This window comes from Salmo salar, chromosome ssa11 (genome assembly GCF_905237065.1).
Source record: "Salmo salar chromosome ssa11, Ssal_v3.1, whole genome shotgun sequence".
In the NCBI taxonomy this organism is placed as follows: domain Eukaryota; kingdom Metazoa; phylum Chordata; class Actinopteri; order Salmoniformes; family Salmonidae; genus Salmo; species Salmo salar.
In genome coordinates this window covers 90,082,308-90,109,486 of record NC_059452.1, presented here as the reverse complement: position 1 = coordinate 90,109,486, position 27,179 = coordinate 90,082,308, and the positions used below count along the sequence as shown (strand labels likewise).

Sequence of the window (27,179 nt, the reverse complement as noted above, 5' to 3'; positions counted from 1 at the left end):
AACATGTCCTTCCTGGCTCATATAATCCAGAAATAACATGTGATATCCCACAGAGTAGGGCTTTCCTGAATACATTCAAGTTATCCCCTGAAATACAGGGAATAGAATGAACTACCCCCCCACCCAACACACCGTCAACAGCCTACCATTACCCACCCAGCCATCCTGAGCACAGACTGACCTGATGTATGAAGCCTGGTCCTTGAAATAGTCGCAAAGGGGGTTCCTCTCCAGCCATAACTCCACCAGCTTAAGACCCTTGATCCTGTCCAGCTCGCGCTCTGTCTTTAACTGGAATGATGGCAGGAAAAGAACATCCAATAAAACAGGCAGGTGTTACTCACAAGAATGGACACAGAGAGAAAACTCCTAGTCCCAGTCAATTGACTAAATGAATTATGTGGATAACTGAAAAGTAAGAGGAGACTTTGTGCAGTCCCAGTAAAGGTCAGTGCTGGGGTTAGGTCCCGTTGAGCCACAACCAGACCCAGTCTCCTCACCTCGTTATGAGAAAGGTTGAGTGTCTTCAGGTTGGGAACCTTATTGACCAGCTCTGACAGGTCATCCAGCCTAAATAGCTTGTTGTTGCTAAGGTTCAGACACACAAGCTGTGGAAGGTAAGGAGAAGGGATAAGTGGAGAGCAAGGCATCCATATGCTTTCATTATTCAGCTACAAGGACCGACCACATCCATACCTCTGGAATATTCTCCTCAATTATCTTAATAACAGCACGCATGGAGTTCTTTCTGTTCAAAGTCACATCAATGTTCTGGGACACCAGGTCTGTGAAAATCAGGGAAGTATAGGAGTGTTGGACGGCACTACCAGAATACATGTCACATAACGCAAATACAACATTGAAAAACGTTTGACGCAACTAATTGCTCTTGCCGTGTACCTGGGTCTATCCGGATGTTGTTTAAGTCCAGGGCTTGTTGAGAGCCATCAAAACGTTTAGCCATGCATTGCTAATGAGGGAAAGACAGTTTTACGCATTTAGCCCATACACCTCTCTATACAGGAAACTAAATAATGAATGTTGCACTATTATCATTAGCGGGTACTTGAAAGAATAGGAGGCATTACTAAGTAGAGTTGAAGGAAAGAAAAAGTTATAATCTTGCTGATGGCTCTAATATCAATACAATAATGATATTAAAACAATCACTCCCCCTATTCGAGAGATGGTCTCCTTGTCTTACCTTCAGGTGCTCCAGATCAGCTGGCTTTAGTTCAGACTGGAGAAAGGAGGGTGGAGGACAGGGATTCATCAGTACAGTCACCTGGACAAGATGGAGGAGTGAATGGCATGTTTTTTAATGACTGTCCCCAGGGGGAAATGGTTATGTCCTTGAATTTCTATTGAAAGCCCTTTCCGAAGCCCTAATAATTAACCACAGCTTTACCGTGACCCCTTCTCAAGGTCCTATTTATTGATGGTCCCATCCTTATTGATTGCCATCATCAAACGATTAACTCTGACGCCAGCCTTGTTGCTTAATCGAAAACTTCTGCTGGCGTTATTAATGTGTTCATGTCTGGTGTCCAGTCTGCCAGAAATATCCCGCTTAACACCGATTGATAAAACCACCAGAGGTCGGTTTTGTGGAGAGGAAAAAAAAAATAGTACCTTGTAGCCCTCTTTGTCTGTGATCTTCCGTGATACCTTAAACAAGGCATTCGCAGTCGTGGAATCCTCAATAAAGAACTCTGCTCGGTTTCCCTCCACGTGGTACTTTGGAAAACAGAGGTGAAAAAAAGAGAATGCCAATAAAATGAAGCTATTTCAGGGGACAGGGGAATAAAACTAAGTCTAGTGTTTCCCCTAGAATTTATTTGAGCAGTGGTGGCAGAGGTAAATAAAAATGTTTTTATATACTGCTCAAAAAAAACATAGGGAACACTAAAATAACACATCCTAGATCTGAATGAATGAAATAATCTTATTAAATACTTTTTTCTTTACATAGTTGAATGTGCTGACAACAAAATCACACAAAAATAATCAATGGAAATCCAATTTATCAACCCATGGAGGTCTGGATTTGGAGTCACACTCAAAATGAAAGTGGAAAACCACACTACAGGCTGATCCAACTTTGATGTAATGTCCTTAAAACAAGTCAAAATGAGGCTCAGTAGTGTGTGTGGCCTCCACGTGCCTGTATGACCTCCCTACAACGCCTGGGCATGCTCCTGATGAGGTGGCGGATGGTCTCCTGAGGGATCTCCTCCCAGACCTGGACTAAAGCATCCGCCAACTCCTGGACAGTCTGTGGTGCAACGTGGCGTTGGTGGATGGAGCGAGACATGATGTCCCAGATGTGCTCAATTGGATTCAGGTCTGGGGAACGGGCGGGCCAGTCCATAGCATCAATGCCTTCCTCTTGCAGGAACTGCTGACACACTCCAGCCACATGAGGTCTAGCATTGTCTTGCATTAGGAGGAACCCAGGGCCAACCGCACCAGCATGTGGTCTCACAAGGGGTCTGAGGATCTCATCTCGGTACCTAATGGCAGTCAGGCTACCTCTGGCGAGCACATGGAGGGCTGTGCGGCCCCCCAAAGAAATGCCACCCCACACCATGACTGACCCACCGCCAAACCAGTCATGCTGGAGGATGTTGCAGGCAGCAGAACGTTCTCCACGGCATCTCCAGACTCTGTCACGTCTGTCACGTGCTCAGTGTGAACCTGCTTTCATCTGTGAAGAGCACAGGGCGCCAGTGGCGAATTTGCCAATCTTGGTGTTCTCTGGCAAATGCCAAATGTCCTGCACAGTGTTGGGCTGTAAGCACAACCCCCACCTGTGGACGTCGGGCCCTCATACCACCCTCATGGAGTCTGTTTCTGACCGTTTGAGCAGACACATGCACATTTGTGGCCTGCTGGAGGTCATTTTGCAGGGCTCTGGCAGTGCTCCTCCTGCTCCTCCTTGCACAAAGGCGGAGGTAGCGGTCCTGCTGCTGGGTTGTTGCCCTCCTACGGCCTCCTCCACGTCTCCTGATGTACTGGCCTGTCTCCTGGTAGCGCCTCTATGCTCTGGACACTACGCTGACAGACACAGCAAACCTTCTTGCCACAGCTTGCATTGATGTGCCATCCTGGATGAGCTGCACTACCTGAGCCACTTGTGTGGGTTGTAGACTCCGTCTCATGCTACCACTAGAGTGAAAGCACCGCCAGCATTCAAAAGTGACCAAAACATCAGCCAGGAAGCATAGGAACTGAGAAGTGGTCTGTGGTCCCCACCTGCAGAACCACTCCTTTATTGGCGGTGTCTTGCTAATTGCCTATAATTTCCACCTGTTGTCTATTCCATTTGCACAACAGCATGTGAAATGTATTGTCAATCAGTGTTGCTTCCTAAGTGGACAGTTTGATTTCACAGAAGTATGATTGACTTGGAGTAACATTGTGTTGTTTAAGTGTTCCCTTTATTTTTTTGAGCAGTGTATATTTTTTTTAGTTGCAGTGGCGGCACAGCTGCTAAATGCATAAAGGGGAAACACTGCTCAGTCTATTTCTGGACTAGATTGACTAACAAAAAGAGCCCCTAGGCAGCGGTCACTTACATGTACTGGGGTGAAGGGCATGGAGCAGATATTCTGCAGTGCTGTTATCAGCCAGTCTTTGTCGTATTTCTTTCCATAGGGGACCTGCAAGAGTCACAATTTGGATTGTACTTAGTCAATGCTAATCAATGACAGTTTAGTAAATCTGTAAAGCTACCCTATTATTTTTACAACGTGGACTCACAGACATCTTGAACCAGTTCTTGCGGCCACCTCCACCTCCATCCCCTCCTTTGTTATTCCCACGACCCCTGTGACCTCCTCCACCACCTCTGCGGCCCCGGTCAAAGCGGTCGTCACCACGCCGATTTGGCCTTCCATAAGGGTTACTAGCAGGGGAAAAAACATGAGCGGGGATAAAGGATAACTTCTAAGATCAAACCTAAAAACACATTCAGTGAAATACTCTCCGTCTTCAGCCTGACAAACTCACAATCTGTGTTGGGAGGATCCATCTTGGGAGTTGCTGTCCGTCATTGCCACATCTCCATCCTCATCGTCGAATCTCGCTCTGGGTCCCGGGCCACCGCCGCCTCTTTGGCTACCACGATGTCTTGGTCTTGGTCCTACTGGCCCCTGGTCACTATACATAGGGGCCCTGAAAGGCCCTCTGCCTTTACGGTTGCGAACCTTTTGTCCTCCAACTCGGTCATCGTGATCTGATGGACAAAGAGTCACTATAGTAAGCTTTGAGTTCACAGAAAACGGAATTTAACCAAGCTACAGCAATTATTAGCCTAGTAATGGCCCAGGTCTGTCATCATCGTTTGATATCATGCATGTTTGGCAGGAACGCTAGCTGGGCGATTCCACACCAGGAAGGCCCGAAAATATTTTTGGTATCTCGGATTGTTCTGCTTTTCTCACATATAAACTTCATTGGGAGGTAGGATGTTTGATATGCTTTATTAAGAAAATATAATGTCACAAATGTATTCAACATTACAAATACTAATATCTCAAAAGTACCTTTTGGATATTGCTTAATTTTAGACATATTGTTTAAAAAAGTGCTACACAGAATTTCTCCCCTATGTGGAAGCTAGGTGAATTGCAACAGCACTAGGCAGCATTCAAAACAAATCTCACCTCCCCACATCCCATTTCCCCGTAATATGGCAGAGACTCGCACTTGAGCATTTTACTTTCGGTTTTGGTCCACCAGCTTCAAAAACAATATTTTTTGTTATTGAAAATATATTTCACAGCAATTTAGATGGTACAATGATTGTTTTTTTCTCTCACATAAACTTAAATTGAGCGAACGGTGTAGAATTTTAGCAACCAGGAAATTACGGAGCGATTTCTATACTGAACAAAAATAGAAAAATGCCACATGCAACAATTAACGATTTTACAGAGTTCCAGTTCATATAAGGAAATCAGTCAATTGAAAAATGAATTAGGCCATAATCTATGGATTTCACATGACTGGCCAGGGGCGCAGCCATGGGTGGTCCTGGAAGGGCATAGGCCCACACACTGGGGAGCCAGGAATAGCCATTCAGAATGAGTTTTCCCCCACAAAAGGGCTTTATTATAGACAGAAATACTCCTCAGCTTCATCATATGTCCAGGTGGCTGGTCTCATACAATCCCGCAGGAGAAGAAGCCAGATGTGGAGGTCGTGGGCTGGCGGGGTTACACGTAGTCTACGGTTTTGTGGCCGGTTAGACGTACTGCCAAATCCTCTAAAACAACGTTGGAGACGGCTTATGGTAGAGAAATTAACATTCAATTCTCTGGCAACAGCTCTGTTGGACATTCCTGCAGTCAGCATGACAATGGCACGCTCCCTTAAAACTTGAGACATCGTGTTGTGTGACAATTTTAGAGTGCACAGGTGCACCTGTATAGTGATCATGCTGTTTAATCAGCTTCTTGATATGCCACACCTGTCAGGTGGATATTGGCAAAAGAGAAATGTTCACTAACAGGGATGTAAACAAATTTGTGCATTTTTGAGAAGCGTTTGTGTGTGTGGAAAATTTCTGGGATCTTTTATTTCAGCTCATGTAACATGGGACCAACACTTTACATGTTGCATTAATATTCTGGTTCAGTTAATATTGGCCGTTTGACCCGATTTCCACTAGATAACACAGCCACAAAGTAAAAACAGCTTTCCCGTTAACAGATACCACTCCGGCAGCGGAAATCAATTGGCAAATATCACAGCCAATCACAACACTGACGGGTAAGTAATACTATGAAACACTATCATTCCACCATTACTGCAGACATATTATGGACATTTCCTGAAATTACAATGCACATTTTTTGAAAACTCCTATGTGTAGCACCAATATACTCTTGCAGCGGGCTCGTTGGTACTTTTGAAGGGGGGGGGGGTCTACTAAGCTACAGTATATGGAATTGTTTTAAGAAGGTCAAACCAAGGATAATTTTCCCATTTGATTTTGAATTTTAAGACCCCTTGAAGTATGATAAAGTATGATCACTTATCTGAGAAGGTACAAAAAAATCTGAAAATGTGTTCGAGGGTCGCCTCCACACCAAAGTTTTTTTGTAGCTTTGAAAATTGACCACCAGTGGGAACTTACAAAAAACGATCAATAACATAACATAAAACAATAACATAAAACATCTGATTAGCTTAGAATAAAAACGTATGGCCATAACAACCAGATTAATTGGTTAAAACATTAAACAGCAGAACATTTTGTTTTTTATTGTAATTCAAAGATGGAAGGGGGCGTAATGGGTATGTGGGCTTAAAGGGTACACTACCCTAATCTGCACAGTCGGTAATACACTCATGTCACCCAGCGACTGTTTTTTGTACATAAAAAAAATTCCCTTGCGCAAAACAAGAATTTGCCCCCATTCCTCCTGCTAATTGGGTAACTATTGCAACATTTTGGTTGTCTGAACGAGGGAAATGCTGTAAATTAAGAGGACTATATATTTAGAAAGATGAGACGTTGAGGTTTATAATACTGTTTTGATGTCATACAAGCAAGCCAAACACCTGCGAGTCCAAATGTGCACATCATATTTCCATTAGAGGTCGACCGATTAATCGGAATGGCCGATTAATTAGGGCCGATTTCAAGTTTTCATAACAATCGGAAATCTGTATTTTTGGACGCCGATTTGGCCGTTGAATTGTTTTTTTTAGACCTTTAACTAGGCAAGTCAGTTAAGAACACATTCTTATTTTCAATGACGGCCTAGGAACGGTGGGTTAACTGCCTTGTTCAGGGGCAGAACGACAGATTTTTACCTTGTCAGCTCAGGGATTCAATCTTGCAACCTTTCGGTTAACTAGTCCAACGCTCTAACCACCTGCTTTACGTTGCACTCCATGAGGAGCCTGCCTGTTACGCGAATGCAGTAAGAAGCCAAGATAAGTTGCTAGCTAGCATTAAACGTATCTTATAAAAAACAAATCAATCAATCATAATCACTAGTTAACTACACATGGTTGATGATATTACTAGTTTATCAAGCCTGTCCTGCGTTGCATATAATCGCTTAGGTACACGTTGCTCCAACCATAAACATCAATGCCTTTCTTAAAATCAATACATAAATATATATTTTTAAACCTGCATATTTAGTTAATATTGCCTGCTAACATGAATTTCTTTTAACTAGGGAAAATGTGCCACTTCTCTTGCAAAGAGTCAGGGTATATGCAGCAGTTTGGGCCGCCTGGCTCGTTGCGAACTGTGAAGACTATTTCTTCCTAACAAAGACAGCCAACTTCGCCAAACGGGGGATGATTTAACAAAAGCGCATTTGCGAAAAAAGCATAATCGTTGCACGACTGTACCTAACCATAAACATCAATGCCTTTCTTAAAATCAATACACAGAAGTATATATTTTTAAACCTGCACATTTAGCTAAAAGAAATCCAGGTTAGCAGGCAATATTAACCAGGTGAAATTGTGTAATTTTGCGTTCATTGCACGCAGTCAGGGTATATGCAACAGTTTGGGCCGCCTCGCTCGTTGCGAACTATTTTGCCAGAATTTTACGTAATTATGACATAACATTGAAGGTTGTGCAATGTAACAGCAATAACGTTTTGTTTTCGAGATGAGTTTCCGGATTCGACCATATTAATGACCTAAGGCTCGTATTTCTGTGTGTTATTATGTTATAATGAAGTCTATGATTTGATAGAGCAGTCTGACAGAGCGATACTGAAAAAACACTTATTTTAACTTAATATAATACATCAATAAAATCAATTTAGCCGCAAATAAATAATGAAACATGTTCAATTTGGTTTCAATAATGCAAAAACAAAGTGTTGGAGAAGAAAGTAAAAGTGCAATTTGTGCCATGTAAAAAAGCTAATGTTTAAGTTCCTTGCCCAGAACATAAGAACATATGAAAGCTGGTGGTTCCTTTTAACATGAGTCTTCAATATTCCCAGGTAAGAAGTATTAGGTTGTATTTATTATAGGACTATTTCTCTCTATACCATTTGTATTTCATATACCTTTGACTATTGGATGTTCTTATAGGCACTATAGTATTGCCAGTGTAACAGTATAGCTTCCGTCCCTCTCCTCGCCCCTACCTGGGCTCGAACCAGGGACACATCGACAACAGCCACCCTCGAAGCATCGTTACCCATCGCTCCACAAAAGCCGCGGCCCTTGCAGAGCAAGGGGAACAACTACTTCAAGGTCTCAGAGCTAGTGACGTCACCGATTGAAACGTTATTAGTGCGCACCCCGCTAACTAGCTAGCCATTTCAGAACAGTTACACCACCCTAATCTCGGGAGTTGATAGGCTTGAAGTCATAAACAGATCAATGTTTGAAGCACAGCGAAGAGCTGCTGGCAAATGCACGAAAGTGCTGTTTGAATGAATGCTAACGAGCCTGCTGCTGCCTACCACGCTCAGTCAGACTGCTCTATCAAATCATAGACTTAATTATAACATACTAACACACATAAATACGAGCCTTAGGTCATTAACCTGTTAGGGCTAGGGGGCAGTATTGACACGGCCGGATAAAAAACGTACCCGATTTAATCTGGTTACTACTCCTGCCCAGTAACTAGAATATGCATATAATTGTTGGCTTTGGATAGAAAACACCCTAAAGTTTCTAAAACTGTTTGAATGGTGTCTGTGAGTATAACAGAACTCATATGGCAGGCCAAAACCTGAGAAGATTCCATGCAGGAAGTGGCCTGTCTGACAAGTTGTGTTTCATCTTGGCTCTTTTTATTGAAGACTGAGGATCTTTGCTATAACGTGACACTTCCTACGGCTCCCATAGGGTCTCAGAGCCCGGGAAAAAGCTGAAGGATATCGAGGCAGCCTCTGGCTGAAACACTTTATCGCGTTTGGCAAGTGGCCGATCAGAGTACTATGGGCTTAGGCGCGTGCCCGAGTCGACCCCATGCTTTATTTTCTTTCGTCTCTTTACCTAAACGCAGATTCCCGGTCGGAATATTATCGCTTTTTTATGAGAAAAATGGCATAAAAATTGATTTTAAACAGCGGTTGACATGCTTCGAAGTACGGTAATGGAATATTTAGACATTTTTTGTCACGAATTGCGCCATGCTCGTCACCCTTATTTACCCTTTCGGATAGTGTCTTGAACGCACGAACAAAACGCCGCTATTTGGATATAAGTATGGATTATTTTGAACCAAACCAACATTTGTTATTGAAGTAGAAGTCCTGGGAGTGCATTCTGACGAAGACAGCAAAGGTAATAACATTTTTCTTATAGTAAATCTGTCTTTGGTGAGTGCTAAACTTGCTGGGTGTCTAAATAGCTAGCCCTGTGATGCCGGGCTATCTACTGAGAATATTGCAAAATGTGCTTTCACCAAAAAGCTATTTTAAAATCGGACATATCGAGTGCATAGAGGAGTTCTGTATCTATAATTCTTAAAATAATTGTTATGCTTTTTGTGAACGTTTATCGTGAGTAATTTAGTAAATTCACCGGTAGTGTTCGGTGGGAATGCTAGTCACATGCTAGTCACATGCTAATGTAAAAAGCTGGTTTTTGATATAAATATGAACTTGATTGAACAAAACATGCATGTATTGTGTAACATAATGTCCTAGGGTTGTCATCTGATGAAGATCATCAAAGGTGCTACATTCAGCTGTGGTTTGGGTTTATATGACATTATATGCTAGCTTGAAAAATGGGTGTGATTATTTCTGGCTGGGTACTCTGCTGACATAATCTAATGTTTTGCTTTCGTTGTAAAGCCTTTTTGAAATCGGACAGTGTGGTTAGATTAACGAGAGTCTTGTCTTTAAATAGCTGTAAAATAGTCATATGTTTGAGAAATTGAAGTAATAGGATTTTTAAGGTTTTGAAAATCGCGCCACAGGCTTCAAGTGGCTGTTACGTAGGTGGGACGAATTCGTCCCGCCTAGCCCATAGAGGTTAAAATGGTGTAAAATAGTCATATGTTTGAAAAATTGAAGTTTTTACATTTTTGAGGAATTTGAATAACGCGTCACGGGATTACACTGGCTGTTGAGTAGGCGTCCCACCTAGCCCATAGAGGTTAATATGGTCAAATCCGGAAACTATCATTTCGAAAATAAAACGTTGATTCTTTCAGTGAAATACGGAACCGTTCCGTATTTTATCTAAAGGGTGGCATCCCTAAGTCTAAATATTGCTGTTACTTTGTTCAACCTTCAATGTTATGTCATAATTAAGTACAATTCTGGCAAATTAATTACGGTCTTTGTTAGGAAGAAATGGTCTTCACATAGTTCGCAATGAGCCAGGCGGCCCAAACTGCTGCATATACCCTGACTCTGCTTGCACGGAACGCAAGAGAAGTGACACAATTTCCTTAGTTAAAAGAAATTAATGTTAGCAAGTAATATTAACTAAATATGCAGGTTTAAAAATACACAAAAAAAAATAAAGGGAACACTTAAACAACACAATGTAACTCCAAGTCAATCACACTTCTGTGAAATCAATCTGTCCACTTAGGAAGCAACACTGATTGGCAATACATTTCACATGCTGTTGTGCAAATGGAATAGACAACAGGTGGAAATTATAGGCAATTAGCAAGACACCCCCAATAAAGGAGTGGTTCTGCAGGTGGTGACCACAGACCACTTCTCAGTTCCTATGCTTCCTGGCTGATGTTTTGGTCACTTTTGAATGCTGGCGGTGCTTTCACTCTAGTGGTAGCATGAGACGGAGTCTACAACCCACACAAGTGGCTCAGGTAGTGCAGCTCATCCAGGATGGCACATCAATGCGAGCTGTGGCAAGAAGGTTTGCTGTGTCTGTCAGCGTAGTGTCCAGAGCATGGAGGCGCTACCAGGAGACAGGCCAGTACATCTGGAGACGTGGAGGAGGCCGTAGGAGGGCAACAACCCAGCAGCAGGACCGCTACCTCCGCCTTTGTGCAAGGAGGAGCAGGAGGAGCACTGCCAGAGCCCTGCAAAATGACCTCCAGCAGGCCACAAATGTGCATGTGTCTGCTCAAACGGTCAGAAACAGACTCCATGAGGGTGGTATGAGGGCCCGACGTCCACAGGTGGGGGTTGTGCTTACAGCCCAACACCGTGCAGGACGTTTGGCATTTGCCAGAGAACACCAAGATTGGCAAATTCGCCACTGGCGCCCTGTGCTCTTCACAGATGAAAGCAGGTTCACACTGAGCACGTGACAGACGTGACAGAGTCTGGAGACGCCGTGGAGAACGTTCTGCTGCCTGCAACATCCTCCAGCATGACCGGTTTGGCGGTGGGTCAGTCATGGTGTGGGGTGGCATTTCTTTGGGGGGCCACACAGCCCTCCATGTGCTCGCCAGAGGTAGCCTGACTGCCATTAGGTACCGAGATGAGATCCTCAGACCCCTTGTGAGACCACATGCTGGTGCGGTTGGCCCTGGGTTCCTCCTAATGCAAGACAATGCTAGACCTCATGTGGCTGGAGTGTGTCAGCAGTTCCTGCAAGAGGAAGGCATTGATGCTATGGACTTCCCCAGACCTGAATCCAATTGAGCACATCTGGGACATCATGTCTCGCTCCATCCACCAACACCACGTTGCACCACAGACTGTCCAGGAGTTGGCGGATGCTTTAGTCCAGGTCTGGGAGGAGATCCCTCAGGAGACCATCCACCACCTCATCAGGAGCATGCCCAGGCGTTGTAGGGAGGTCATACAGGCACGTGGAGGCCACACACACTACTGAGCCTCATTTTGACTTGTTTTAAGGACATTACATCAAAGTTGGATCAGCCTGTAGTGTGGTTTTCCACTTAAATTTTGAGTGTGACTCCAAATCCAGACCTCCATGGGTTGATAAATTGGATTTCCATTGATTATTTTTGTGTGATTTTGTTGTCAGCACATTCAACTATGTAAGAAAAAAGTATTTAATAAGATTATTTCTTTCATTCAGATCTAGGATGTGTTGTTTAAGTGTTCCCTTTATTTTTTTGAGCAGTATATATATATATACACACCTGTGTATTGATTTTAAAGAAAGGCATTGATATTTATGGTTAGGTACACATTGGTGCAACGACAGTGATTTTTTCGCAAATGCGCTTGTTAAATCATCACCCGTTTGGCAAAGTAGGCTGTGATTCGATGAGAAATTAACAGCCACCGCATCAATTACATGCAACGCAGGACAAGCTAGATAACTACACATGGTTGATGATATTACTAGTTTAACTAGTGATTATATTAAGATTGATTGTTTTTTTATAAGATAAGTTTAATGCTAGCTAGCAACTTATTTTGGCTTGTTGCTGCACTCGCGTAACGCAGTCTCCTCGTGGAGTGCAATGTAATCGGCCATGATCGGGGTCCAAAAATACCGATTACCAATTATTATGAAAACTTGAAATCGGCCCTAATTAATCGGCAATTACGATTAATCGGTCGACCTCTAATTAGGACATCTACTTTGTGCATGACACAAGTAATTTTTCCAACAATTGTTTACAGACATTTCACTTATAATTCACTGTATCACAATTCCAGTGGGTCAGAAGTTTACATTCACTAAGTTGACTGTGCCTTTAAACAGCTTGGAAAATTCCAGAAAATTATGTCATGGCTTTAGAAGCTTCTGGTAGGCTAATTGACATCATTTGTGTCAATTGGAGGTGTACCTGTGGATGTATTTCAAGGCCTTCCTTCAAACTCAGTGCCTCTTCGCTTGACATCATGGGAAAATCAAAAGAAATCAGCCAAGCCCTCCGAAAAAAAATTGTAGACCTCCACAAGTCTGGTTCATCCTTGGGATCAATTTCCAAATGCCTGAAGGTACCATGTTCATCTGTACAAACAACAGTACGCAAGTATAAACACCATGGGATCACGCCGCCGTCATACCGCTCAGGAAGGAGACGCGTTCTGTCTCCTAGAGATGAACGCACTTTGGTTCGAAAAGTGCAAATCAATCCCAGAACAACAGCAAAGGACCTTGTGAAGATGCTGGAGGAAACAGGTACAAAAGTATCTATATCCACAGTAAAACAAGTCCTACATCGACATAACCTGAAAGGCTGCTCAGCAAGGAAGAAGCCACTGATCCAAAACCGCCATAAAAAAGCCAGACTACGGTTTGCAACTGCACATGGGGACAAAGATCGTACTTTTTTGGAGAAATGTCCTCTGGTCTGATGGAACAAAAATAAAACTGTTTGGCCATAATGATCATCGTTATGTTTAGAGGATCAAGTGGGAGGCTTGCAAGCCAAATAACATCACCCCAACCGTGAAGCACGGGGGTGGCAGCATCATGTTGTGGGGGTGCTTTGCTGCAGGAGGGCGTGGTGCACTTCACAAAATAGATGGCTCATGAGGAAGCAAAATTATGTGGATTTACTGAAGCAACGTCTCAAGACATCAGTCAGGAAGTTAAAGCTTGGTCGCAAATGGGTCTTCCAAATTGACAATGATCCCAAGCATACTTCCAAAGTTGTGGCAAAATGGCTTAAGGACAACAAAGTCAAGGTATTGGAGTGGCCATCAAAGCCCTGACCTCAATCCTATAGAAAATTTGTGGGCAGAACTGAAAAAGTGTGTGAGAGCAAGGAGGCCTAGAAACCTGACTCAGTTACACCAGCTAAGTCAGGAGGAATGGGCCAAAATTCACCCAATTTATAGTGGGAAGCTTGTGGAAAGCTACCCGAAATGTTTGACCCAAGTTCAACAATTTAAAGGCAATGCTACCAAATACTAATTGAGTGTATGTACACTTCTGACCCACTGGGAATGCGATGAAAGAAATAAGCTGAAATAAATCACTCTTTACTATTATTCTGACATTTCACATTCTTAAAATAAAGTGGTGATCCTAATTGACCTAAGACAGGGAATTTTTAATAGGATTAAATGTCAGGAATTGTGAAAAACTGAGATTAAATGTATTTGGCTAAGGTGTATGTAAACTTCCGACTTCAACTGTAGCTAACCATTGTGCCAATAGAACAAGCTTTCAAATGAATAAGCTTTCACAACACCAAGATTGCGATTTATAACAGACCGTTTTTGGATTGCGCAAACTGTAATTGTGTGTGGGGGGGGGAGGCACCAGTTAGTACTCTCACTCAAACCCTTGTCACTTTGTCTTTTCTTGCAACTACCCCACATTTTCCAGGAATATTCTTATGTTACTGAATGTATCCAGAATATTTTCAGATTTATCTATCAACAAATGTGGCAAAAAGTACAGTAACTGTGACACATAAAATCAACAGTGAATGTCTGGATTCAGTCGTGTCAGGTGAACTGTTGTGTCCTCACCTTTGGTCTAATAATTTTCGAATCATCTCCAAACTGTTCCCTTTCAATTGGTTATTCATTTCATATTTCTTCTGTAAGAAACATTTCAATTTAAGTCCTATCCATATAGGCCAATTCCCATGTGTGTAAAGGGTTAATAAAACAATTTTCCACCACCACTTTCAGACAATTCCTGGATGTTGCGCACTGCGTTAAGCCAATTAGGTTGCAGCAGTCTGTTATTTACTCCTGGCTGAACATAGTATGCAATATCAGGAAGTACTGTATCATTAGCCCCTCTCATGGTGGTGGGAAAATTGTGTTTTATTAAAGGGGCAATCTGCAGTTGCTTCATCCATTTTGGGACTTCTGAATTAATTAAATGTAAATCTTGAAAAATATGACATACATGCTCCATTGGGGCGGCAGTGGTTGGCCTAGTGGTTAGAGCGTTTGACGAGTAACCAAAATGTGCAAGCTCGAATCCCCGAGCTGACAAGGTAAAAATCTGTCGTTCTGCCCCTGAACAAGGTAGTTAACCCACTGTTCCTAGGCCGTCATTGAAAATAAGAATGTGTTATTAACCGACTTGCCTAGTTAAATAAAAGGTAAAATAAATTGTAAAAAATAGCTTAGTTCAACTGTCCTACCCCATCACAATAAAACATAAGCTTGTGTCACTCTACTGTAAACACATTCAATGTAAACAAACACTATATCGCCTCAAAACATGGTTAAAACCGTCAATTTGATATCACGCTTGATCATTCCTTGTCTATGAATTTGAGAGTGGTTACATTTCTCCAGCCCTATCCCTCAGGTCTTAATTAATTTATTTCTGGGCCTTCGTGGCGTGGAATCGCCCAATTCTCGCTGTACTACGCAGGCACGTTTTCAGCCAAATTTCAATGTTGTGATGTAGCTAGAGCGCTAGTTATGAAATTACTCAACGTTGATGTTACTACAGTAACTAGTTACCTACGTCTATAACACAAGAGGGGATGTTAGCCAACTAGATGTGTTGTCATAGAAAAATATACCCGCACACGCACCATGGTCCAGAGTAAAACAATGCGCTAACGTTAGCTTCTAAAGTTTAACCACAGCTAGCTAATTACTTTATATTGCTGACAAGTTAAATCATTTATAGGTAGTGTCAACTCCTAGTTATCCAATTCAGAACACATGTCGTATTACGAAAGAAAAATAGCTGGCAAGGAAGAACGTTGTTTATAGGCAGCTAGTTAGCTACGTTTGTTAACGATAGCTAGCTAACATCAACGTACCGTTGCAGTAACGTGAATCGTCGGCTGTTGACATAGTCAGGAACCGAACACCCACTTAACTCCAATAATAGTGGGTATTGTTAGTTCTATATGTACAGCAAATGGGCGTTTAACGTCCGTGAATAGTTAGCAAAGATATTCGCTTTGTTCGTAACATGCAATGTAGCTTTACGGCCCCGCCGTCTGAGCATGTGCAATGGCTTCGAACTGGCTTTGCTCACGACCCTCTGGTAATGACCTCATGGACACTTTTTTCTCAAACGTGAAAAAACAGTTCTCACACATTTTCATGATATATTTCTTAAATGTATGTATTATTTGTTTGTGTGTGGTCCTCTAATGTTGGATCTCACAGTGTGAAGTAAAAAATAAATAATTTGTTCCACAGTAGGCCAACAAATCAACCTGAAATAAAGCATCCCAGAGTATGAATGCTGACCTAGGATCAGTTTGGCATTTTAGAATATAGTGAATTGACAAGGGGTACCTGGTCCTAGATCAGCACCCCTACTCTGAGACGCTTTGTAAGTACGGACCCTGGTCCCAGATCTGTTTGTGCTCTTGACAACTCCATCGTTCATCGTAAAGCCAAATATTTTTTGAAAAGAGTAGTCAACAGTTTTACATTATGACCAATCGATAGGTTACATCAAATCAAATGTTATTGGTCACATACACATGGTTAGCAGATGTTAATGTGAGTGTAGCGAAATGCTTGTGCTTCTAGTTCCGACAGTGCAGTAATATCTAACAAGTAATCTAACAATTACACAACAACTACCTAATACACACAAATCTAAATAAGAATATGTACATATAAATATATGGATGAGCAATGACCGAGCGGCATAGGGAAGATGCAATAGATGGTATAAAATACAGTATATACATACGAGATGAGTAATGTAAGATATGTAAACATTATTAAAGTGGCATTATTTAAAGTGACTAGTGATCCATTTATTAAAGTGACCAATGATTTGAGTCTGTATGTAGGCAGATGCCTCTCTGAGTTGGTGATGGCTGTATAACAGTCTGATGGCCTTGAGATAGAAGCTGTTTTTCAGTCTTTCGGGTCCCAGCTTTGATGCACCTGTACTGACCTCGCCTTCTGGATGGTAGCGGGGTGAACAGGCAGTAGCTCAGGTGGCTGTTGTCCTTGATGATCTTTTTGGCCTTCCTGTGACATCAGGTGCTGTAGGTGTCCTGGAGGGCAGGTAGTTTGCCCCCGGTGATGCGTTGTGCAGACCGCACCACCCTCTGGAGAGCCTTGCGGTTGAGGGCCGTGATACAGCCCAACAGGATGTTCTCAATTGTGCATCTGTAAACGTTTGTGAGGGTTTTAGGTGACAAGCCAAATTTATTCAGCCTCCTGAGGTTGAAGAAGCGCTGTTGCGCTGTCTGTGTGGGTGGACCATTTCAGTTTGTCCGTGATGTGTACGCCGAGAAACAAAACTTTACACATGAAATATACTTAACAAAAATATAAACGCAACATGCAACAATTTAAAAGATTTTACTGCGTTACAGTTCATATGAGGAAATCAGTCAATTGAAATAAATTAATTGGGCCCATATGACTGGGAATACAGATATGCATCTGTTGGTCAAAGATACCTTACCAAAAATGTGCCTCAAGATCTGGTCACATTATTTCTGTGCATTCAAATTGCCATCAATAAAATGCAATTGTTTTTGTTGTCCGCAGCATATGCCTGCCCATACCATAACCCCATCACTACCATGGAGCGCTCTGTTCACAACGTTGACATCAGCAAAACGCTCCCCCACACGACGCAATACATGTGGTCTGCGGTTGTGAGGCCAGTTAGACATACTGCCAAATTCTCTAAAACGACATTGGAGGCGGCTCAGGGTAGAGAAATTAACATTAAATTATCTGGCAATATCTCTGGTGGACATTCCTGCAGTCAGCATGCCAATTGCACGCTCCCTAAAAACTTGAAACATCTGTGGCATTGTGTTGTGTGACAAAACTGCACATTTTAGGGTGGTGTTTTATTGACCCCAGCCCAAGGTTCACCTGTGTAATGATCATGCTGTTTAATCAGCTTCTTGATATGCCACACCTCTCAGGTGGATGCATTATCTTGGCAACAGAGAAATGCTCAATAACACAGATGTAAACAAATTTCTACACAACATTTTAGAGAAATAAGATTTTTATGCATATATAACATTTCTGGGATCTTTTATTTCAGCTTATGAAACATTGGACCAACACATGTTGCGTCTACATTTTCGTTCAGTGTAGAATAGGGCTGTTGTGATACTGTAAGTCAGAGGCTGCTTATTCCAACATTGGTGTGAACTGGGCACAATAAAAACCCTGTCATAAACACATTTCAAAAGCCAGGACGTTACAGAGCACGGTCACTGTATTGTTATAGTTCAGTGTGAAAAACTGACTACCTACTGCTAGGACACTACTAACTCTTAAAGAACCACTTCACCGGAAAATAACCTCAGATGTTATCATCTGCATACAACCTTTTACCTGATTACCAACAAAATATTGAATGTATTCATATTTTGTGCACAGCGTTTTTTAAACTCAGGCAGTAAAGCTTAAATAACATAAAAACAATCATTGCTTGACAGTCGTTGCATGTACACAATTGCAGGTAAAGAAAAACACAATGCACATGCACTGTAATGACCCAAACAAAACTATGACTGATTTGATATCAAAGTCAATAAAACTAAAAGTTGTGAACAACCAGAGCATTCATCAGTTGCGTCAAATATCTTTTTCAGTTTGAAATTTGTATGAATTGACTTAATTATATCTGATCATTCATATACTGATACAATTCTCATGATCTTCTCAAATAACATTTGAATCATACTTAAGTCAAATCACCTTCCATTCATTGCCCTCATTCACATTTGAATGAACCTCACAAATGACATTTGACCATATCACAGACCATATCTTGTTTATTTTCTACAACACTTTTTTCATATATGAGTACTTTTCAACAAAACTCTTCCAATTGTAACTTAACATATCCTTCTTTGCTCCTTGAAACATTTAGTTATCTAAAACAGAAAAAATACATATTAATTTAAAAACAAAGTAACATTAAGGACCACTTTGGAAACAAGTGCTTTAATAAATACTTTTAAGTGCTATCCTTTGGGAATAGAATGTACATCTTGCTATATTTGTTTCGGCCCAATTAAATTAAATTCAACATGTGGTGGTCCCTGTAATAGCTCTAAAAGGCATATTTCCTCAAGGAAAATAATACAATAACCTTCTACAGAAGCATAAACAAAATGCATGTTCCTTGCCTTTAAGATGAATAACTGTGGAGAAACTTTAAATGTGTAACAGTGTAATCTGCAGGGTCATCATTCAGCAGCTCAGGGCACTCTGATTCTTATGGTAACCGTAGGCTTCAATCACAGGCACAAAAGTCATTCTCAACTATGCTTGTGTACCTGCTCACATTCCTTAAAGACTCATTCGTAAAACAAAAAGGCTGAACAACAGTCTCTGCTACAATGATGCAGGCTAGGGAATTAAATAAGTGCTTAAAGACCGGAGTGATTATTTCCATTGCTCTGAAGGACATGCAAGAGTCAGGATTGAGCTTAATCCTACAAATATTTGCCGAACTAAAGGAGGCTTATAACCTTGACACTGGTTGATCTTTGAAAAATCAAAGAGCATAGCTATCATGCCACGTTCCAGTCACTTTAGATAAAAGCCTCTACTAAATGGCATATATTATTATATTATATGATTATTATTAAATTACATGCTAAGTAAAATGATAGGCTATAGGGAATATTTGTGCAGGGTGTTTGTGGGAGTCAGTCTGTCAATCTTTCTGCTTCAATCCATACATCAATCTTTCTCTCTTTGCCTGTCGGTGAAAGGCACATTGAGGGACCTGTGAGCGTTTGAATGTCTGAGTGATGATCCATGGTTCAGAGACTCATCCAGGGTCCCTGTCTCTGACGCAGCGTAGATTCCCCTGGCTGTGGTCCCTGGGGTCCCTCTAACAGGACCGCTTCTGCACCTCTATCCTCCGGATCAGCAGGCTCCTCCTGACTTGCATCGGTCTCGTTAATCTGAGGAGCCTCCAGGGGCACATCTGATGACGACCCTAGAGCTAACACAGGGAGGCAGATAGAGAGACAGGTTGAGTTAGACTAAAGAAACTTTTATAACAGTGAAAGGTTATTACAAATGACTCAAGTAGTTCAGGAAAAAGACAGCGCGTCAACAATCTTTGTCTGAAATAGTCTTACCTGTTTGATTCTCTGGCAAACCAGAGGGCTCGTTCAGGGAACCAATCACATCTGGTGTTTCCAGCTCCACTACAAAAACAAACAGCCGTTACAACTGTAGTAGAGACAGAATGCAAGAATATAATGTAAACAGCAACTATGCTGAACAAAAAACAGTACGGTAAAATTCATAAAAATAACCTGTCATCATAATCCACAACTACTCTTGAAGTAGGCCTACAAATCCACAACAACACAGTGTTTTTTTTTAATCTTACCTTTATTTAACTAGACAAGTCAGTTAAGAACAAATTTTTATTTTCAATGACAGCCAAGGAACAGTGGGTTAACTGCCTTGTTCAGGGGCAGAACGACAGATTTTTTTTTACCTTGTCAGCTCGGGGATTCGATCTTGCAATCTTTCGGTTACTAGTCCTACGCTCTAACCACTAGGCTACCTGCAGCCCCAAAGTGTGTCCAAACTAGTAATCTAACACACTGATAAGAGTCAGTATAAATTAAATCAAGATCAGTTGATTTAATATACTGTTGTGTATATCTTGTGTATACACTAATTCACACATTCTCATGGATCTTTCTATAAACTAGGGTACCAGTTTCCTACACTGGACAACTTTTTACAGCTGTTGATAAGTCATTGATAATAGCCTGCCATTTTTATCTTCATGTCATTACATTAAGATATAAGGGGGATCATAACTATATTCAATAAAAATCACAAATTGATTTAAAACTTAACATTTAATACACATTATCATTGTTGGTGTCTTGACGGATTTGTCCAAAATCGTGTAACATAAAAGATACATTTTCTGTCCTTGCATTTATGCCAGTGTAAGTTGTCGTTATATCATATATTAAGCATTAATCAGTTAAATTAGACATTGAACTTGAACCCTGTAAGAATCCTGGATCTAGCTGTTGGACAGTTTTTGTAAAGAGATATCAGAAATGCATTGTAACTATGTAACGTTTCGTCTCCTTATGTTACGGGGTGAAAACAGTTTTCATGAACACACAAATCCGAAATGATGTATGCGATTGCAAAATCGATTGCTTCTAAATAGATACTGTCATTAACGTGGTTCTTCAATAATTATGCACAATACTTGTTGGATGCATATTTGGTGTCCAGCTGATTAGTTACACCATTACATTTTCACACATCATCATCTGATCCAGGAAGGAATTTTTCAAATGACAGTCAAGTGATGAACGGCTGATGTGATAGCACATGTGACACAACAACAGCCCAAGTGCTGGAAAAAAGGTGTTCGCAAGGAATGTCCAGAATATTTTGGTGTCTCATGCATTATGCCGGTGAAGACAGTTGTGCCTGGACCCACTTTGGATTTAATATCCCTAGCGAATTGATGTTGATCATCTGTTGTGGTCTGCTTGATTTACAGCAGGGTCTCAGATTTAACAGAAAAAGCATCAAGATAATGAGTTCATGTTTTCATACAGTATGTATTGGACACCGAGTCTACTGTGGTCAACTGTATAGGATAGACAATTGAGCAACACCCAACGCTATTCCTATTATTTATTCTGGATATAATGAAAACAAATGACATAGGCTAGTGGACTTATTCACAACATGATCTGGTAATAAAATAACATGACAAGTACATTTTGTTTTCCATGTTACACCTGCAATGTTAAACAATAAAAGGGGCTTGAAGTAGCTTACTAGAATTTAGAGCTCAGCGATTCAAGTACTGGTAAGGCCTACCTTGAGCATCAGACATTTCCTCAATTTGGTGCTTGAAAAGTCCTTGTAATTACTGTAGCCAATTTATAATTTCTCCTGCTTCCTTATAATTATCCGCAATTTCATTTTTGATCAGTTTTTGTGAGAGATGTGACCACTTTCATTTGTTTCCATTTCAATTGAAGGGTGCTGCGCTACTCTTGTTGCGATAAAACCACTTGCGGTTATTATGAGGACGACAACATCTAACGTTGGCTTTCCATACAAATCTTTCCATTAAAAAGGGAACCTTGTTTTTGTTCACTTGCTCATTATAAAACAGCGGTGGTGAGATTCAAATGGTGAGATTAATGCTACCGCTATTCATGGATTTATAATGTGTGGCTGCGCATAGCTGCAGAAAGTAGCATCCCCTGAGAAAATTGGAAAAATAAATGTCTCTCTATATTTTAGAAAAAAATATTTTTTCCACAAAAGTAGTGCTGGGCCTTTAATAGTCCTGTATCAGCGGACCAATATAGCCGTCTGCAGCGTTGGGCAAACCCCCTCACCCCCAAACTACTTCCCGTGGCTGCGTCAGCCACATAGGCTCCAAAGAAATCGCCATGCATTCAATCTATTTAGTCAGGCAATGTCCACATTATTCTCACATATTTTAGAATGTAATAATAAATTAAATATCTATGTTGTTGTATGTGGAGTTATGGGCCAATTTCCATATATTCACTTTTATTCCTCTAAGCACATGTGGAACTACATAAAATTCATTTTTATTTTAGTTTCAAACCATTTTGAAAATTCGATCCCAATGTCATACATTGGCCCCATTATTTATAGAAAGACCCTAATACCCTCACCTTTCTTTATTTCTGATGCTTGTTGTCTAGGTTCTTCCAACTGCTCAGCCACACGATCATTATCTTTCTGAGGCATTTGAGCTAAAACACATTCAGATGAACCATGTTATGTCTGTTTTACACAATGGGTTTGATGCGTGTTGTAGAGTAGAACTAACTCACTCTGTGAGAAGGACATGCGCTTCCGAGCATCTTCTCTTCTACGCTGCAGGCGAGTCGTGTCTCCCATCATAACCTACGGACATGATAAACCAAACAAAACACAGTTTAAGTTTTGAGGATCAGTTCCAAGCAGATATTTTAATGTAAGATTAGATGTACTGTATGGATGGGGAACATCCTATTACAGTGGAGAAAATGAGACAGCATCTTACCCTGACCTGCTCAGGAGGCCAAAGTCCCCCCCATATAAACTGTAGGTATCCGAAGAGCACAATGACACTGAGGAAGGCAAAGTTGCTGGCCACGCCAATCACTGCAGACGTCAATGGGAAATTGTACAGGAGGTATCTATTAAGACAAAAGGGTTCAGAGAAAGGAGAAAGAGAAGGATGGATGGAGAATAGGTTGAAAACAAAAGAACGGAATACACAACAGTCAGAAAACGAATGGCATTATATGTATTTGGCTTATTGGCATCAAATAATCTGGATTTGAAACTGAAATAATTGATACGATCGGGAGGAGGTCTATACCTGATACCAGTGAAGAAAGCATGGATCCTGAGCTGAGCTGAATAGATTTGCACCCGCCGAGACTGGATCTCAATGACCGCACCAACAGTGGGTTGATACTGTAGTGAGAGAAACATATTTGGACCTTATTACCTAAAAAAGACTAGTCTGACTTGGCCAGTCTTGCAGAACTGAACAAATTCAAGACTAGGTGGTCTGGCTTGCAAGATTATTAAAACTCACTCTCACTTTGAAAGAGGACATTTTACTCAGGTTGTATTTGTTTGGACTGCTTCTAAATAAATTAGTTCTGTCCAAGTACGTTTAATTGAAAGCACATGAACATCAACTGCTGCTGAAAGGGAAGTATGCTTGGTAAATCGAATTACATCAGATAAAAATGAAATGATTCAGATAACATGCAAATGATGATCACAAGATCACGACAATCTGACTCATTGAGAAGGCCCAGTGCAGAGAGCGTGACAGGAACTAAGTGCAAGCTCTGTGGGAGAGGAAAATGGATTTGATAAGTACAGGCAACCACAAATAGCTCTTACAGAATTGGCCTTGTAGTCTGAGAAGAGCTCAACCTCAATGAGCTGCTTCTGCTCCGTCATCCCAGTCAGCAGGAGAGGAGAGAACAGTAGAGTATTCAATGTCTGGAGGAGACCAGATCGGTAGTGCAGCATAGCCTGGTAGAGAAAATAAATCAGTCACCGTCAGAGGGCCACACAATCATCAAATAACAAAAATGTCCATGTTTAATTCCAACATTGTGAAGTAATAAAGGAAATGTTATGTTGGAGGAAACTCAACGAATAAAATCAAAGTGTATTGGTCGTGTACACAGTTTAGCAGACGTACTAGCGGGTGCAGGGAAATGCTTGTGTTACTAGCTCCTAACAGTGCAGCCAAAATGTCAAACACGTACACAAATAATAATCAAAAACTAGAAACAAGAAATCTTAAACATCAGAACGAATCCAGTTAACAACCCAAATAACACTATCAGTAATCCAAATGCAATCTATGTGTATATGTACCAAAACGATATACTAAGAATGGTATGCACAGCAGTAGATATATTACAGTGAGCTATGTCGAGAATCCAGTTATGTGCCACATGGCACAAACTGGCACTGAAATGTTTGGAGAGGCTCAGAAGAGAAATTGGTGTAGTAGGATGCCAAACAGAATCAACATAGCACTTTATCACTCACAGAGCGCGCCACAGCTGCAACTGTCTGGCCGTCCTTTGTGTAGCAAGACATCTTAATCATGAACATGCCAAGATGTTCGTTGACTGGCGACTCAGGCATTTCCAACTCTAAAGAGATTCGATATGGCTGACCATAAATCATAACCTAGGAAAGACAATGAGGGATAGAATACTGTAAGAGAGACAGTGAGCATATCTGCCTAGAGCGATAATTTCTTTGCATATTGAAATTATATTAGCATCTAGCTCAGGATAGAGGGGGTGAGGAAAAGAATGGTTAATATGTGAAGAGCATACCTGGTCTTTGCCATTCTTTAGCAGCGAGATGTTAGCCATGGGGAAAGAGCAGAGGACTGAATTGGAGGCATCACAATCGGTACTAGAACAAACAGAGTGTGACATGTTATGGGCCTCCACTTTTTACCTTGTCATGGTACTAATAGCTCAAAACAAAAATCAGGTGCAACAGCATGAGTATTTTGTTAAGTGCAGCTAAATGCTCATGCAAAAGCAATTATATATATATTTTTTTAAACCATTCAAAATGTGAGTGAAAGGCGAGTAAAGAGTGGATTTAACTTCAGTTTGAAGACAAAAAGGCACAAAACAAACTTTCAATGATGTCTCTCGGTACCTGTAGTGGTAGTGCACTGGTGTAGAAAAGCTGACGGTGGGCATATAGGAGTAGTAGAAGCTGCCATAGAGGAAGATGGCCACCCAGACCAGCAGCACTAGAACGCAGGAGAGGATTGCAGCCTGCAGTAGAGTCCTGCGGGCTCTGAGGAGAGTTACCCCTAACACATCCTGCAGCCACAGGAAAACTGGTCCCGTTACACCACCCATGGTGACTGACCCAGCACTGACTCTGGTCCTGAAGTTCCACACCACTCCCTGAAATCTCACTGCCCTATTCCTGTGGCTCCTGCCAATGCCCCTCTATCTCTGCTTCCTTGGAAAAAATGTGCTTTTCTTTTGAGGGCTATGCCTCCCTGTTAATTGGAGGAAGCCCACTTAACAATTCCAACATTGGCCTGCTCATCCTGAAGAAAACCCCTTGTGGAATAATATATATATATATATATATATATATATTTGTCACATCCCCTTAATATGACATTAATTACTTAGCTAATTAACGTTTTCTTTGTCTACTGCAAGTCATATCTGATAATGAGCTGTTGACTGGGCCTTTAATATTTCTGTAGCAAGCTGTAAAATAGAAGAGAAAAGCATTGAGACTAATGCAGATGAATACTGAATACAAAGGCACCATTCAAATCTACATCACTCACAAGAAACTATTTCTAGTGTCTCAAACAATGAGTTATACGAGTTTTTTCTTTACTGCCAACAAACGTAAGAGAACAATTAGAGATACGCATGTCAGAGTAATCTGTAAAAGCTTCAAGGACTTAATCTATAAATGAAAGAAAGAAAACTGTACAGACTCCTTACAGGGGGGTTAGCTATGCTGCTGGCCAGAGCCAATTTACCTTTATAATAACGTTAATAGAAGGCTCATCTGCTGCTAGCTAGCTAAAACATTGAGGATGACAAGAACATTTCAAAATTACGAAGAATGCCATTGCTAGTTACACATGTATTTCAACAGAATGTCATTTTAGCTGAGATTCAGTTTACATAACTACCTTTATAGTAAAACACCTGCAAAGGTAGCACGCTAACGTTAGCTGACTAGCTAGCTACATGCTAACAACTGGCTAACTCGCCCAAGACAAGTGTTGCAAGTGCTTGGCTAGAATGCATTCAAAATTGCAACACTCCTCATACTCACCTTTTCGTCTATAGTAAATCTGCAGCACTATACATTAACAATTAACATGCACGTAATTGTGATCATTAAAATTGAAAAAATCTTACAATATTTATGGACATACACAATTATATTTACTCCAGCTAGCTAGCTACTTCCTAAAAGGAAAAAACTATACGAAAAACTGCAACTACGATACGGACAACAGGACAAACTTCAAGAGCAAAGCAACGCGTTCATAAGTAAAGGGTGCGCATAGAGGTTGACGTTGAGAACATGATGTCAAACCTCCATCTGTAACCATGAAAGGTTTTATCTATGGGGATTGGTGTACACATTTCAAATAAGATAGATAGCATAGATTAGAAAAGGGAAAATTATGTGTTCAAAACCATAGCCTATGCTACAATCTCAAAGCTTCCGAGTGTGGAAATAAATGATTATTAAGTTGTTCATAATTACTGAAAATTATTCAGCTGAAATACCCATTATGATAAGAGATTTTATCCATGTCATTATCATGTCATTGTCTTTTTTCACTTATTCTATTCTCTCCAGTTTAATCAAGATGTCTGGAGAGAGAGAAGAGAGCGAGAGACTGTAACATTAGAGGGCATGATGGGGGAAGGGAGAGAGAGTGGAGACGAGAGGGGGCAAGTGATGGGCAGCAATGGTTGGGGGGACTACAAAGATACTGTATCTTGCCAAGGTGGGAGAAACCATTGAGGGCAGTATGATGACAGAATGTAAAAGACAAGGAGCTAGAGACTGCAGCAGTTCCCATGGCAACAGAGGAGAAAGGGAGGGGGGTAACTGATGCAAATAACAAACATAATTTAAATTTCAACAGTGCATATCAAAGATAGTGAATATTGTATCTGGCCTTTGGACACAAAACATAAAACTGCATGCTCATATTTTCTTATGACAATGAATTATTTTGTGAGATTTCATATCTGCCTAATTACCCTCTATTTTCATGTAAAGATGGTATGATCCAGCTCGCAGAAGAAAAACGATTCCAATGGAGCCTTCCTCCCTTTGACT

General features: G+C 41.1%; 2 protein-coding genes across 11 annotated transcripts in view; both read right to left on the bottom strand.

Moving 5' to 3' along the window:
• nxf1 (nuclear RNA export factor 1) overlaps positions 1-15,833 on the bottom strand; it is a 29,686-nt gene extending 13,853 nt beyond the window's left edge. The window contains exons 1-10 of one of the 2 annotated variants that reach the window (XR_001319250.2): positions 15,608-15,833; positions 4,012-4,237; positions 3,763-3,907; positions 3,579-3,662; positions 1,633-1,737; positions 1,205-1,285; positions 901-970; positions 697-785; positions 501-608; positions 182-291 (exon numbers count right to left, since the gene is read on the bottom strand). Coding sequence is in view for 1 of the 2 variants with exons in the window: in NM_001173738.1 (NP_001167209.1) it covers positions 182-291; positions 501-608; positions 697-785; positions 901-970; positions 1,205-1,285; positions 1,633-1,737; positions 3,579-3,662; positions 3,763-3,907; positions 4,012-4,237; positions 15,608-15,641 (1,052 nt within the window). In the remaining variant the exon portion in view is untranslated. 2 annotated transcript variants of the gene reach the window in all.
• Positions 15,834-17,802: 1,969 nt separating this feature from the next.
• LOC106563482 (seipin) lies at positions 17,803-26,351 on the bottom strand. Of its 9 annotated transcripts, XM_014129101.2 has the most exons (12): positions 26,154-26,347; positions 25,852-25,894; positions 24,993-25,567; positions 24,656-24,737; positions 24,360-24,503; positions 23,697-23,831; positions 23,158-23,255; positions 22,837-22,972; positions 22,625-22,697; positions 22,463-22,543; positions 19,892-19,960; positions 17,803-19,752 (listed from the first exon to the last, which is right to left on the bottom strand). In XM_014129101.2, the coding sequence occupies exons 3-12, from the start codon at positions 25,199-25,201 to the stop codon at positions 19,568-19,570; spliced, it is 1,212 nt and encodes a 403-aa protein (XP_013984576.1). In that variant the 5' UTR covers positions 25,202-25,567; positions 25,852-25,894; positions 26,154-26,347; the 3' UTR covers positions 17,803-19,567. The 9 variants fall into 9 exon arrangements, with proteins under 9 accessions (XP_013984576.1, XP_013984578.1, XP_013984579.1 ...); XM_014129103.2 differs by lacking the exon at positions 25,852-25,894 and having other exon boundaries at positions 26,154-26,351; XM_014129104.2 differs by having other exon boundaries at positions 25,852-26,334.
• Between the last annotated feature and the right edge of the window lie 828 nt (positions 26,352-27,179).

Coding starts and splice junctions, on each gene's coding strand:
- LOC106563482 (XM_014129103.2), bottom strand. CDS start 25,201: ATGGGTGGTGTAACGGGACCAGTTTTCCTGTGGCTGCAGGATGTGTTA. Junction 23,832..24,359: donor TTGCAGCTGTGGCGCGCTCT/GTGAGTGATAAA, acceptor TTTCTCTACCAG/GCTATGCTGCACTACCGATC. Junction 23,256..23,696: donor CAGACTACAAGGCCAATTCT/GTAAGAGCTATT, acceptor CTCTCACTACAG/TATCAACCCACTGTTGGTGC.